General features: G+C 50.8%; 1 protein-coding gene across 2 annotated transcripts in view; it reads right to left on the reverse strand.

Annotated features, from left to right (window-relative positions):
* Nucleotides 1–15,651, reverse strand: part of LOC142575192 (uncharacterized) — a 78,080-nt gene extending 62,429 nt beyond the window's left edge. The window contains exon 1 of one of the 2 annotated variants that reach the window (XM_075684319.1): nucleotides 15,163–15,651. In XM_075684319.1, coding sequence (XP_075540434.1) covers nucleotides 15,163–15,625 — 463 coding nt within the window. In that variant the 5' untranslated portion in view covers nucleotides 15,626–15,651. The remainder of the gene's footprint in view (nucleotides 1–15,162) is intronic. The other variant, XM_075684321.1, reaches the window with a different exon arrangement.
* Nucleotides 15,652–15,764: the final 113 nt, after the last annotated feature.

Genomic DNA, 15,764 nt, shown 5'->3' on the forward strand with positions numbered 1-15,764 from the left:
CCTCTGCGTCGGATGGGTTGGGGACTCCTATGTGTGTGTTTACATGCTCGTAGTCAGGGCCGACTACTGCAGTTAGACATCTACCCTCCGAGTGACTAGCATCCGTATAGTAATACGTAGTGTCTGGTAGTGGGTTTTCCCTATTTACTCGTTTGACTAACTGGGAGCGGCGAGCTTCGTGTTTGTTTGGCTGCATATGTTGTGGTATGGGTAGGACAGTGAATCTGAGTAGTGAGTCCCATGGTGGTGAATACAGCGGTGGAAAAGGGGGTAGGGCACCTGTCTTGAATCCTTGATGTTCGAGCAGTTTGCGCCCTTGTGGGGATGTTTGAAGCCTTTGAATTTGCGCTTGTCTGCAAATTGTAATACGTTCATCAAGTGTGTTGAAAAGCCCAGTGGCGGCCACAAGGTCGTTTGCGGCATATCGAGGTACTCCTAAAGCTAATCTGGTATATATGCGAAGCTTCCGTTTCTAACTTGGAGTGCTGGGTCTTGGTGAGAGATTGATATGGAAGTTGGTAGAGCACACGGGAGTAGACAAGCGCCTCAATAATCCTTCGAAGTTCTTGCTCCTTTAGTCCTCTGTGTTTACGTGTTACTCTAGATAACATCTGGTATATCTGGTTTAGTTGTCGAATTGTTTTTTTCCAACCATACTTCGGCTCTACCGTCATCCTGAAGGAAGAAGCCAAGTATTTTGATGTTAGATCGGCGCGGTATATGACTGTGTTCGATATGGAGACTGATGCTTTGGCACTGCTCTTCCGCGCGGCGTCCTATTTGATTAGTTACTACTATGTACTCAGATTTTGTTGGTGAACACTTAAGCCGAATACCATTAACGTATTCGTGAATGTTATCTAAGCCGGACTGGATGGTGTGCTCCTCCCAGAGCAAGCCCCGGGGAAAAGAGGCACTTCCTTTGATTACTTGGATGCAAAACGTGCCACAGAGAGAGCAAGGCCGGCACACACAAGACGCGCCTCCCCCAGTACCTCCGCGCCCGTCAAGGAATTAAGCGTCATCCAACGTGCGTCCAACCTCTTTGGCTGTAGAGTGGCCTACGCTACCACAAAGGGCTTCCGGAGGAGACACTCCTTCGGCGCTCCCCAAGTGCCGGGAGGCTAATGATAGGCTTGGAAATGAAAAGGTGATTTACATGCTTAAACAGCTAGCAAACACTATGCGTATACTACTCTCCGGATTGGCAACGCCAACTGCACTAACGGTCGTGAAGGCGTTAGATGCTATGGAGCCGCTATTAGTGGCTCTAAAATAAGGGTGGCAGTCATGGCTCTCACGATAGAACACTGGACATTGGAACAGAAGATGCATCATTCTGTTATAATGCAATGGAATGCTCGAGGTCTATGCGGCCGCATGTCTGACTTTAGGCAACGAGTCTTCTAATACCGCTTCCCAGTGATCGTGATATGCGAGCCAAATCTCACGTCGGAATTTCTCTTTTCCGGATATGTTAAGCTCTGGTCACGTGAAGATGGACACAAGAGCAAAGTGTTAATGTGTATACGCAGTGACATGACGTTTGTTCGGAACATGATCACTCCACAAGACAGCAATGAATATGTGTGTGTGACACTAAAACATAAACTACATGTGTTTTCGATCATCGGCGCTATTTGGATCGGGACTGCTGGTACGATCTGTTGGGAACTCGGCGCTGACGCCCGTGGTTGTACCTGGGTCGCAAGCCCCAAGGGTAGCGTTGGCCTGGCGGCCTGGGGTACAACTCGAAGCATCCGAAGGTCCCGGCAAAGCATGAGTCGACTGGTAACAACGAAACAACTTGTTTATTTTAACATCGCAAAGAGTTGGCGGTCAGGTTTGACCGAAGTAGAGAGACGGGAGAGCACTTCACTCAACTGAAGAAATCGGAGCCCTCCTCTGGCGTCCGGGGGCAGCTGTTTTTATACTCTCGCAGTTGAGGGCAAGAAGGAACCCCTCAAAAGACGAGCACGTGAATGTACAATGGGCTAATGGTGACGCACACTGTCGTAGCGATGCCGTAGCACCATGTCGTGGCGCTGCGCACGATCTCGTAGCACCTGGTCGTGGCGCTGCGCAGCACACTGTCGTGGCGCTGCGCAGCATACTGTCGTGGCGCTGCGCAGCACACTGTCGTGGCGCTGCCGGTCGGACACAATGACTGTAACGAGAAGATGGTCCCTGCTTTGGCATCGCCTGTTTCGGGCACAATGACTGGAACGAGATCCCTGCTTTGGCATCGCCTGTTTCGGGCCCAATAACTGGAAGGAGATCCCTGCTTTGGCCTCGCCTGTTTCGGGCACAATGACTGGAACGAAATCCCTAGGCGGTCGCATCGCCGCAGACGCGCCTGGAAACACCTGGCGATGAGTGTTGCGGTGACGACGATCGGGCCAAAATGTCCGCCGCCCCGCCGCCGTCGCGCCGGCAAAACCACGTGTCGCAGGCGAAACGCAACAGACCGCCCCGCCGGGGAAAGGAGATCCCGATGGACAGGGGACTGCATCCGCTGTCCGGAGGGATGTCGCTCGATGATGCTCATAACCGAAGTCGGGCGTCCCTTGACGTTTCTTGAGCGCAGCGCACAGAGAAGGCCTCGTTCTCTCGTTCAGGTTCGCACGGGACACTGCAAAGTGACTTCGGGAGAGTTCACATTTTTGTTCTCGTTCCCGGCAAGCGTTAGAACTACGCTGAAAACTCAACCGCTCAGTCAGCAAGCACGGCACAACCCTCACTAAGCCCTGCCAGGCTCTTTCCCCTTTTTATACCACTGCCTAGTTCCTTACAGTAGTCTAGCATCACTCAGAACGCGTCCACAAATTGAAAAATTGCACTAGAAAGCATATCATCACTTTGAAACACTAAACAAAAGCAATATGTTAAAAAAAATCCTGCCTCAGGAAGAAAAACATCAGTAACAAACAATTTTGAGGCTGATTCCTACGTTAGGGGCTTCGACTTAAGCCATCGGCGTTACCGTTGAGACTCCCCTTTTTGTAACGCACCTCAAAGGAATATTGTTGTAAAGCGAGGCTCCAGCGCAGGAGGCGGCCATTTTTGGGAGAGATGGTCTGCAGCCATTGGAGAGGGCAGTGATCTGTCTCAATGATAAACCTCGAGCCGGCTAGATAGCATGACAATTTCTGAACGGCCCACACGAGACATGCACACTCTTTCTCGGTGGCGCTATACGCCTGCTCACGACTGGTCAGCTTACGACTAGCATACAGGACGGGGTGTTCTACTTCTCCATTTTCCCGTTGGCACAGTACAACGCCCATGCCTCGCTCACTAGCATCGCACTGAACAATGAACCCTTTTGTATAGTCTGGCGATCGTAGCACAGGCTGGCTGGTTAGGGCACTCTTTAGGGCGCTAAAAGCTCTTTCCTTTGTCTCGTCCCAGACGACTGTTTGAGGCTCTGTCTTTCTTAGAGCATCCGTCAGGGGAGCCGCGATATCAGAGTACCTAGGGATGTACCTCTGATAGTAGCCGGCGACACCTAAGAACGACCGAATATCGGTCTTTGTGCGCGGTTGCGGAAAGTCTCGCACAGCGGCCACTTTTATTTCAGAGGGGCGGCGACGACCCTGACCAATCACGTGACCGAGGTAGACAACCTCGGCCTGTGCTAACTGGCACTTAGGAGCCTTTACTGTCAAGCCTGCTTCGCGCAGGCGGGTTAGCACTGCCCGCAAGTGTGTCATATGCTCAGACCAGGATGCGGAGAATATCGCTACGTCGTCTAGATACGGTAAAGCGAATTCTTGCTGTCCCCGCAACACTTTATCCATGAGACTTGAAAAACAGTATGGCGCGTTCTTCAAACCAAAACTCAACACTTTAGGACGGAATGTTCCCATTGGTGAAATGAACGCCGCATACCTACTAGCCTCTTCTGTAAGTGGAACCTGCCAATAACCCCTGACAAGATCTAGGGTGGAAATAAACTGAGCGCTAGTAAACACTGTGCCCTGATCTGATTGAATTTCTGCAGGAAAACCAACTCGCGCAAATATGGACAGTAGTGCATTAACTATCTCAACTGAGCTGAGTTCTTTAAGCGGCACTGCTTCAGGGAACTTTGTCGCTGGGCAGATCACAGTCAAAATGTGTCTGTACCCCGTGGCTGTTACCGGCAGAGGTCCCACAGTATCAATAACGAGCCGTCTAAAAGGCTCCGTAATGATAGGTACCAATTTCAACGGCGCCCTCGATTTGTCCCCTGGTTTGCCCACCCGCTGACAAGTGTCACATGTCCTCACGAAATGGTCTGCGTCCCGAAAACACCCTGGCCAATAGTACTCTTGCAAGAGACGGTCCTTAGTTTTCTTAACTCCTAGGTGTCCGGACCACGAACCCCCATGTGACAAGCGCAACAGATCCTGACGATAGCATTGAGGCACGACCAGCTGATCGAACTCCACTCCTCGGCGGTCTAGATACTTCCGGTACAGGACTCCACCTCTTTCCACAAAACGCGCAGTTTTCCTGGCGATACCTTCTTTGACATTGCAGCGCACGTTTTCCAGGCTGCCATCCTTTTTTTGCTCGGCTATCAAAGCCGTCCGGCTGACTTTTAGCAACCTATCAAGTCCGTCTGACGTAGGCGCGATGAGCAAATCAGTAGATAGCTCTTCTAACTTTCCCGAATCGGGATTTTCCTCTCCAGTATCTGGCGCCTTTAACGTTACAGACTCTAGTTTATTCAGTTCGGGCGTGCTCGGCATATCAGCTTGCTGCGCCTCGGACCCTTTTTCGTTGTTTGATAACGTCGGCCCCGCAACTACCGCCTTTGCAGCGAGCTCCCGAACCTTCGATCTGGTTAAGGCCTGAACACTAGCTTCACCAAACAAAAGCCCCTTCTCGCGCAGGAGGTGATCGGACCTGTTTGAAAATAGGTACGGGTACTGGGGTGGCAGCATAGATGACACTGCCGCCTCCGTCTCAAGCGCTCCGAAAGGTCCTTCAATAAGCACTTTTGCTACCGGCAGACACACGCTATGAGCTTCCACGGCTTGCTTGATCCACGCGCACTCGCCCGTGAACATATGGGGTTCTACGTAAGACGGGTGAACTACATCCATCGTAGCTGCGGAATCGCGAAGCACTCGGCACTCTTTCCCGTTTACGAGGAGGTCTCGCATGTAAGGCTCAAGAAGCTTCATGTTCTCGTCAGTGCTGCCTATTGAAAAAAACACAACTTTTGGTGTTGTTTCCGGACACTGCGCCGAAAAGTGACCCGGCTTCTGGCACGTATAACACAAGCGCGCTCGCCTCATCTCGAACCGCTTTCTGCGTTTGGCTGCCGCCGTCTCTTTACGTTTGGTCGGACTGCTTTCGCTCGCATCCGCACTACGCGTGTCCCCCTTTAATCTCATGGGCGTGAACCTTGGCCTCTCAGACTTGGAGCCAAATTCACCCTTTTGACCGTCCTTAGCTCCGCGAGCTCGACGCGTCACAAACTCCTCGGCTAGCTCAGCGGCTCTAGCCACCGTACTCACGTCTGGCCTATCCAAGACCCAGTATCGCACGTTCTCCGGTAACCGACTATAAAACTGTTCTAGCCCGAAACACTGCAGAACTTTATCGTGGTCACCAAACGCTTTCTCTTCTTTGAGCCACTCCTGCATGTTCGACATAAGCCTATACGCAAACTCTGTATATGACTCACTTCTGCCTTTCTCATTTTCCCGAAACTTCCGACGGAACGCTTCCGCAGACAGCCGGTACTTTTTTAGCAGACTCGATTTTACTTTGTCGAAATCCTCTGCCTCCTCTCTATCCAAGCGAGCGACTACGTCGGCCGCCTCGCCGGGTAACAAAGTGAGCAAGCGCTGTGGCCACGTTTCCCGAGAGAACCCCTGCTTCTCGCACGTTCGCTCAAAGTTAACCAGGAACAAACCAATGTCCTCTCCAAGCTTAAACGGCCGCATCAGGTCAGTCATTTTGAACAATACGCGTTCTCCTGCACCGTGTGCCTGACTTCCATTACGAGCGCGTTCCATCTCTACCTCGAGACGCTTCATTTCCAAAGCGTGTTCGCGCTCTTCTTTTTCTTTCTGCTCTTTAAGTTCGCGCTCCTGTCTTTTTGACCTCTCCTCAATAGTCTCAAGGCATTCCGACAGCTCGTCATCCTCAGCCTCTAACTCAAGAATAGCCTTTAGCAGTTCAGGTTTTCTGAGTTTGTCCGAGACATCCAGACCCAACTCTCTTGCAAGCTCCAACAATTTCGGTTTGCGCAACGACTTCAAATCCATGGCTGCTCTGAATGCTGCTTTCTCTACTGCTTACTATTGTCTTGCCGCAAACTAACCCGGCAGCAACGACAACCACAATTACCAGCTCTGTTTCTGACACTAACAAAAAGCCTGGCAAAGCTCAGTAGAAGAAAGTCCCGCACTCACCAAACCTCGCAGGCAGGAATTCCGCGCAGTCGTTCCGCTGCAGGCAACCAGTCGTCACACAGGGCTCGTTGCACTGCTCCCGGATCGTCGTTGAGCTGCTCAGCATACTGTCAACTGCATCTCTTTGCTGCTGGCCTCCGTTGTCGCGATCTCGCCGCTGGCAGACCGTTGTTTGAAGTCGTAGGCGATCCCACCGCTGCCACCAGATATTTGGATCGGGACTGCTGGTACGATCTGTTGGGAACTCGGCGCTGACGCCCGTGGTTGTACCTGGGTCGCAAGCCCCAAGGGTAGCGTTGGCCTGGCGGCCTGGGGTACAACTCGAAGCATCCGAAGGTCCCGGCAAAGCATGAGTCGACTGGTAACAACGAAACAACTTGTTTATTTTAACATCGCAAAGAGTTGGCGGTCAGGTTTGACCGAAGTAGAGAGACGGGAGAGCACTTCACTCAACTGAAGAAATCGGAGCCCTCCTCTGGCGTCCGGGGGCAGCTGTTTTTATACTCTCGCAGTTGAGGGCAAGAAGGAACCCCTCAAAAGACGAGCACGTGAATGTACAATGGGCTAATGGTGACGCACACTGTCGTAGCGATGCCGTAGCACCATGTCGTGGCGCTGCGCACGATCTCGTAGCACCTGGTCGTGGCGCTGCGCAGCACACTGTCGTGGCGCTGCGCAGCATACTGTCGTGGCGCTGCGCAGCACACTGTCGTGGCGCTGCCGGTCGGACACAATGACTGTAACGAGAAGATGGTCCCTGCTTTGGCATCGCCTGTTTCGGGCACAATGACTGGAACGAGATCCCTGCTTTGGCATCGCCTGTTTCGGGCCCAATAACTGGAAGGAGATCCCTGCTTTGGCCTCGCCTGTTTCGGGCACAATGACTGGAACGAAATCCCTAGGCGGTCGCATCGCCGCAGACGCGCCTGGAAACACCTGGCGATGAGTGTTGCGGTGACGACGATCGGGCCAAAATGTCCGCCGCCCCGCCGCCGTCGCGCCGGCAAAACCACGTGTCGCAGGCGAAACGCAACAGCGCCTACATACCTCCTAGACAAAGACTTGACCTCTCTTACCTATCCACTGTGTTACAAGGTTCCCCAGGCCCTCACGTTGTTATTGGAGACTTTAATGCCCATCATCCTTACTGGGGAAGTGCCGCAATGAACTGTCGGGGTAGGAACTTGATGGTCTTCATAGACACTGAAGGTCTGACTGTCATCAACGATGGATCTCCAACTTACATCCATGGCACTACCTACGGAAGTTGCTTAGACCCCACTATTGTATCTCAGAGCCTCCTGCCCTGTCAACTGGTGCTTGGACATAGAAACGCATGGGAGCGATCATATACCAACATATGTGCAGATTCGAGTATTCCGGTTTGGTGCAATCAACTGCATCTGCTGTACGCTGCACTGATTGGTCCACATTCTCTACCTCTATCGAAGACTCTTGCGGAGACATCACTTCACCATCTGATATAGAAGACATTATTGTACCATCAGTGCAGAAGACAACTAAGTTCATCAGTGTACCTACATCCAGAACGGCGATTTATATTAAATATGAACGGCTCCGAGCGATCCGTCGTACAGCGGAAAGGAAGGTTAGGCGAACTCAGTCGTCATTAGATCTTGTCTTATGTCGACGAACTCAACGAAAAATACGGCGTCACCTTCAAAAATGGGAAAACAACGGTGGAGGACCTTCTGTTCGTCTCTGGGTCCTCGAAAACCACTTTCTAGGATCTGGCAGATAGTACGAAGCCTTCGTGCCCCTCCTCAGCAAAAACATCCTTTCCGTGCTCTAGCACTTCACCAATCCCTGACGGAAGTGCAGGTTGCCGAAGACTTCTGTAAGAGAGTCACCCGTACCAATGTTTCAGCATGTCCAACATTGGATCGACCCGTGCTACCTCCTAAAGATGATCGTCTTGACCTTCCTTTCACGATGTCGGAATTGGAAGCTGCAATTGCTGCGTCGAGACGATCTTCTGCACCTGAACCTGACGGTATGCCATATACTGCTCTGTGCCACCTTGGTGTGGAAGATCGGAAAGTCCTGCTGTCGTACTATAACGCCACGTGGTCATCCAGTACAGTCCCAACGCAGTGGAAAACCAGCCGTTTGGTGGCCCTCCTAAAGCCACGAAAATCGCCTTACGAAATGTCATCTTACCGGCGGGTAGCTTTAGCTAGCTGTGTCGGTAACGTGATGGAACGAATAGTGCTCACTAAATTAGAATGGTTCATGGAAAAGAATGAGCTTTATCCTGAAACGATGACCGGATTTAGACGTGGCCGATTTGCAATAGGTGGTGTCATTGATCTCGTGTCCACGATCGAACACGAAAAAAAGCGACACCGACTTGCAGGAGCAGTTTTCTTAGACATAAAAGGAGCTTATGACAATGTACTGCACGAAGCCATTCTTGATGCCCTCAGTAATTTGGATATCGGCGGCCGTCTCTACAGGTGGATTGAAAATTACCTAGATGGTCGCACAGTCTTCATGACCACGAATGATGGCGAAACGACAAGACGCGTTGTGGTCCGTGGAGTGCCACAAGGAGGAGTTCTCAGCCCGACTCTTCAATGTTGCCCTTATTGGCCTTGCGGAAATAATTCCTGATACAGTACGCATCAGTACTTACGCAGACGACATATGCATCTGGGCATCCGCAGTCACACGACCGCAAATTCGTGCCAGATTCGTCTCAGTATCTGCAGTGCCAAGGACTGCAATTGGCCCCAGATAAGTGCGCTGCGATAGCGTTCACACGGAAGCTTATGTGTTGGTATTCAATTATGATCAATGGAAATGCCATCCCATATGTCACCCACCACAAATACCTCGGCGTTGTCATTGACCGTAGTGTTTCATGGTCGAAACATGTTGCAATGTTAAAGAAAAAATTAACTGGGCTTGCTCAAGTTTTTCGCTTTCTGGCCGGTATGAAGTGGGGTCCATCTGAGCATTCGCTACTCCGGCTGTACCAGGCTCTCTACGTCGGTCACATTCGGTATAGCCAGCCAGTTTCATCAAGTATGATCCCGTCATGTTTTCGTACGCTGGAAAGTGCTCAAGCACAGATGCTGAAAACATGTCTCGGTGTTCCACGTTGCACCTCAACCTACGGAACAATTGAGGAAGCTCGCGTCACCCCTTTACCTATCTACGATGCGAACCTCTTCGAGTATTCCTGCGACTGCTGTGCCATCATGGACGCCATCCCTTATCAACACTTCCCGACATACGGCCGGACTCCACTTCTTCAAGAGCCGTTAAATGCCAAGAATCTGCCATACCAGCATACTTTGCCCCGGCTGACCTTCCACGTATGCCCCCATGGGTAATGTTCAAAATACGAGTACGTCTATCTATTCCCGGAATTTCTAAAAAAATCGCGAATACCTACCGTCGGCCTCAGACATTTAACACTTGAATACATGTCGGAAGAATATGACTCCTCGGTGAGTGTTATACAGACGGACCGATCTCGTCGTATGCGTCTGGTGCGGCTTTCGTCGTGCCTGCGCGTCAAGTCATTCGACGGTTTCGTCTGTATAACAAGACGACTACAACATCTACGGGACTAGTGGCAATCAGAGAGGCCGTTCAATATATTTCGCGACAGCCTCCTCAAATATGGACAGTCTTCAGTGACGCAAAATCGGCTGTGCAACGACTTAGAGTGGTGTTGAAAGGAAGCGCTTACAGAGTGTTGGCTCTTCAAACTGCCGAGCTCTGCACTTTAGCGCAAGAAAACGGCCACCACATCACATTTCAGTGGATTCCCAGTCACTGTGGTATACTCGGCAACGAACTGGCCGACGCCGAAGCGAAGAAAGCACTCGAAGAACGAGAGTCACTGCTTTCAATTCCTTTTTCAAGAGCGAACGCCAACTTTCTCCTCTCCAGTGTCATCCGAAAATTGACAGCAAAGCACTGGGACAATCCGGATAATCGCCACAGACGACTCCAGAGATTGGACTCTACCATGAAGTTTAGGCTACCACCGAAAATTCAACGCAGTTATGCCAGTCTTCTGCACAGACTAAGGCTGGGGGTAGCGTTTACGCGCGGATACGTGCACCTCATGCGACGCACCGAGTCTCCAGACTGTGAGGTGTGCAATGTGACTGAGGCTATAGGTCATGTGCTTTGTGACTGCCCTAAGTGCGTGGAAGAGCGCCGAAAGTTGGACAATGACCTTACGCGTCTCGACAGCCCACCGTTGTCGGAGGACGTTATTTTAGGCCCTTGGCCAGACGCTCAATCGAGTTCCAAGGCCATCCAGGCGTTACTGAACTTTTTAAAAAGTACGGGCCTGGAATGTAGGCTTTGAGCATGCCAAATTGTTTGCCATATGTTCTACATCCTCCTTCTATCGTCATCGTCGCCCATCATGCGCATCTTTCCTCTTTCTTTCCCTCTTCCCCTTCCCCCAACGCCGAGTAGTTGGCTAGAGGAATATACCTCAGGCCGACCTCTCCGCATTTCGTATCATTAAACTTCTCTCTCTCCCCTGTTCTCCTAGGGACCCCTTGCAACACCGTATAGTAATATCGTCTGCATAAATATTGTGTTCGAGTAGTGCGATGGAAGAGAGCCGGGCAGGCAAATCGAGCAAAGCAATATTGAAAAGAGTGGATGATAGGATTGAGCCTTGAGGGACTTCTATACTGAGAGGGTATGGCGCTGAAAGCTCTCCATTGATTTGAATTTGTATAAAGCGACGGTAAGAAAATCCTTAATATAATTGTAGAGGCGGGCGCCGGTTCGTAAGATCAAGAGGTTCTTGAGGATAGCGGAGTGTTTCACGTGGTCGAACGCCTTGTGTATATCTGCGACACGGAGTAAGACATATAGGAGGTGAAACTCCCGTCAGCGCGAGCGAGCGCGGGCGACCAGATATAGTCACAATTGTTGCATGCGCCGACGCAACCGTATACAGTGGCGGCACCATGCGGCGCGTCGTAGAAGCCGCAGCGGAAAAAAAACAAAAAAAAAGCAGCGCCCGGCAGGCGGCTCGGCGGCTCCGGCAGCTCCGGCCACTCCGTGGCGCGGCTGAACGGGAGCAACACGCTCAACCGGTTGCCCTGGCAACCGAAACGGCGGTAATTTCTTCCCATGCCGCCAGGTGCCGCCAGCATGAAAATATATCCGCGGGCTTGTGACCTTTACAGGTCGCCGCAAACAGCGGAGTTTCCAATCCTAAATATTTCTTGCTCCGTGACCTGCGATTACTCGGGTTTGCATGAGACTGTGATTTCGATACACATCTGAGATACGAAGCATGGTATCCTGAGTGCTAACATGGGATCTGAAGCCTGTCATTGTGTAAGGAAAAGCACTGCTGTTTTCTAAGTGCCAGTTGATACGGTTAAGGGACATGCGTTCCATCAGTTTGCTTACACACGACGTTAAAGATATTGGCCTAGAGCTCCACCACTGGAAAAGCTGGCGCCACCGTCGGCGTGACGTGCTAGGAGGGATCACGTGGACATAGCGGCCGCGTCGGCTGCTTCGGGCGCGCCGAAGCGAGCTGAAAACGAGTTTAAATTCCCTCGTACGCTGCGGTCCTCATTTAGTGGCGAAATTTTCTCGCTTCGAGTGTCTTCGTTACAACGCTTCAAAGCACTACAATAGGTAGTGGCTGCCTTTGAAGGCGGGCAACATATATGGTAGGCTACTGCTCGGCTCCGCAGGGCCGGACGCACGTAATGGAGGCCGGTGTCAGCCTTATTCACACGTAGCCGCAGGACAAGAAGCTGCGTGAAGCTTGGCTCGCGAAACATAAAACCGGCAAACAGTCATCGGCTACAACTCGGGTATGCAGGAAGCGCAGACGCGAGGAAGATTTCTGCTACGGCGCCCGGTCTGCGATGTTCTGAAAACGCGCACTGAGACGCTCGCCCGAGTCCGCTGCCCGACTAATGTCATAACGGTTTGGTCTATGAACTTGTCGATGCTATAGATACTCGCAAGTTCAGTGGAGTGGAAAGGCAGCGGTAAGAAGCACATTTAAAAAAAGCATAGCATATGGTCACGTTTGTGTTATGAATTAATGCACTGGATTACAAAAAAGGAGCAGCGGGAAATTGCACGCTGAGAACACCGATAAACATACAGTGCGACGCAACTCGAAAAATAATATTGAAAGGTCAAAGAATTTAGAAGAAAAAAAAGATTGAATCGTCGCGACGGGATATCACAGGCGTCGAAGTCTCTACAATGAAATTATTCTTGAACAGCTCTGATAGCGCCCACGCAACAATGGTTGCTTGTATACTGTCAAATGCTCATATTCTGCGGCCTAAAGCTCATGGCACGGTGCGAAAACGCGCGCGCGGTGAAAGCGAAACAGTGCGCAGACAAGCATGCAGACGCGCAATCGGTCGCTGCGAATCTGCGCGATCGCTGCATTGAGGCTTCGTTCTATTACGCTCCATTTAGTTATACGAACACTATAAGAACATATTTCACATAGTTTGCTCTCAGCGTTTACCTACCTTTCACGCAAGAAGCCGGTTCGGGAGACTCCATCGCGGCGACCGCGCGCAGTGGCGTTCACTGTACGTATTCGGTAAGGAGATAGCGCCTGTAAACGATTGTGTGCTTTCAGTTTGCCCAAGATTATTGTTTAGACAGTAAGAAACTTCTCTCGTTTCGAAAGTACTTACAGAAATGTCCGGGAGAGCTCGCGCGTGGTGTTTTCAGTGAGCGCTGACAGCAAAACCTATGAGGAGCGCGCCGCATGATCCCTCATACTACGCCAGCGAGGCGCTTCCGATAGATGGCGACTCCGTAACTCGTCGCCGCCAATAGGACGTAGGTTCGTGATACAGTTGGCCGGTTTGCCAGGTTTCGGGATTGGTATTATTATTGCCGTTTTCCACTGCTCTGGAAGGATTCCGGATTCCCAAATATTGTTGATGTATTCTAAAAATTGCTATGAGAAGAGAGTAAGTTACGAAGCGTACTATAAATAATCCCATCTTTGCCAGACGTTGTGTTTCGTTTCAGTGAAGATAGAGCCGTATGTAGCTCAGTTAATGTATACAGACTGTTTATGCCTGTTGTACTCTATTCGAGTGACTCAGCTGGGTAATCCGGAAGTTGTCCTGCATTTTGGTCCACGGTCTGACGAATTTCATCAGCTATTTCTTCGCGTGTCTGGCCAGAACTCATCATTATCTTGTCCATGGTGTGTCGTGGTTTTCCTTGGCCCAAAAGTGATCTTAAGATAGTCCACACTCTCGCAGTATGTAGGCGGCCGTTGAGCTTGTCACATGTTTCTATCCAGTTTTCGGTGCAACGTTTTTGCGCGTATTCTTGTGCTTCTAATGTTATTTGCTCAATAAATTTGCGAAGGCCATGATTCTGTTTATGTTTCTTCCAATTCTGCACTACCCTGTGTCTTTTATCCCATGCGTTAAGCGGGTGAGAGTCAATGTGTTGGTTTTCAGGAGCATGCGCAATCTTTTTGGTGTCCTTTTTCCTCGTCTCGCTAATATTGTTCACCCATGAATGTAGGTCCGGCTGTTCGTCGGCCCTGTCTAAGTCTGATCGGAATAGGTGCCAGTCAGTAAGTTGTGTATTGGAAGCTGCGTTAGCAAGGCGAGCCTTAGAGAGAAGAAGGCTTAAAGTAACTTCAATGATGTAATGGTCACTTCCAAGATTTTTGTGAAGATTTGCCCAAGTTACATTCCCAATTCCGCGGTACCAGCTTAAGTCGGGGTTAGAGTCGCGTTCGACACTGTTTCCTTGGCGAGTGGGCTCGGTTGTATCCTTAAGGAACGTATACTTGTTATCTTGCATTTTTCTTTCGAGGCGCTGCCCTGGTTTCGTTGTGCACTGGTAGCCCCATGATATGTGTATTGAAATCCCCAGCTATAATGATGTCTTTGTCCTTATGTAGCTTTGTGTACGTGTCCAACCATTTCAGAGAAGAAGGACAGTCGAGCCTTGGGACCCAGTATGCATCGATAATTAGAACGTCACGGCTGCCGAAGCGGCATTGGACAGTAATGTGCTCCCGAGTCGAATTGTTTATGGAATCACTATCGATTTGTATAGCTGGAATATGTTTGGCCACGTATGTTACAGTGGTAATGGGAATGGTCACATCCTGTGGAGCTCTTTTTTCTCGTTTAGTAATACTTCCTTGGGTAAAGTGTTCATATCCCGGTAATGATATAAGTCCGCAAGCTTCTTGAATTAAAAGGATATCTGATTTTTGAGCTCCTCGGTAGATGAATTGTAAGAGAGCTTTCTTCCTTCGAAGGCTCCTGCAATTTCATTGCCATATTACTAGAGGTCGATTAGGGCTTGCCATATTACAGATTTGCGGAGCCAGAGGACTCATCGGCCTTGGACTGCGTGGATGTCTGTGCACGTGCGAATATTTGCGCGTTGGCTGCTAGCTGTTCAACGACGACATCAGTGCGTGCAATTTCATGGTTTAGATATTGCATTTCAGCCTGTACCGTGCGAATCACTGCAACCTCATTCGCGAGGCTGTCTACTTTAACCGTTCAAACCTGGACCGCTCGTTCAAGGCGCTGCATGCTTGTTTGGTCCGGTATGTGCGATGGTGTTGTAGATGGTGTCATAGGGTGCTGAAGAGCTTGAGAGTACGAGTAATGAAGAACTGGAGTCCGTAAAATAGAACGGGTTGACTGTGAAGTGTTAGGTGAGGGTTGGGAGGAATTAGTAGGTAGGTTTGGACGGACTGGCTCACCGATATCAGAGGCTAGCTGGCTCTTGTCATTTCTGGGACGTTTCGGCTCCGGAGTGGTAGATCGCTTGGCGGCCTCAGGCGGCAGGCTTCCATTTGAAGATTTTTTTCTGATGGTTTGGCTGGCACTGCGACTTCGGCTTCGGTTGCGGCTGCGACTGCGACTCCGGCTGTGACTCGTCTGGAGAAGCACGGCAAACCGGTTGGAAGTAGCGATGGAAGTGTCTGGGGTCTTGTAGCTTATAGTGACTCTTGTGTCCTGTTGACGGGGACGGCGTGTCCTCTGTGGCAATTCAGGGAAATCTGAAGTATACTGGAAGGGCTTCGTGTTGCGTATCCGTCGGCGACGGTGCTTGGATGCCCGCGAACGCGCCGCGCGGTCCGCTTCTTTTCTTGATGGGCAGTCTTCCGAAGTCGGCGAATGTTCACCGCCGCAATCCGCCTCTTTCATGGCGCGACGGCGCATGCGCCCTGCCCTAGAGGATTAGTCGCGAAACGTTTTGGAAGGGTCGCGCGCGTGACCGCACTCCGAAAGGTCCCCCGAAAAAAAAAAAAAAACGCCCGGACGCGCGTTGCTGCAAACACTCGTGCCGTGTACTGCGTTG

Source organism: Dermacentor variabilis, chromosome 3 (genome assembly GCF_050947875.1).
Source record: "Dermacentor variabilis isolate Ectoservices chromosome 3, ASM5094787v1, whole genome shotgun sequence".
Lineage (NCBI taxonomy): Eukaryota > Metazoa > Arthropoda > Arachnida > Ixodida > Ixodidae > Dermacentor > Dermacentor variabilis.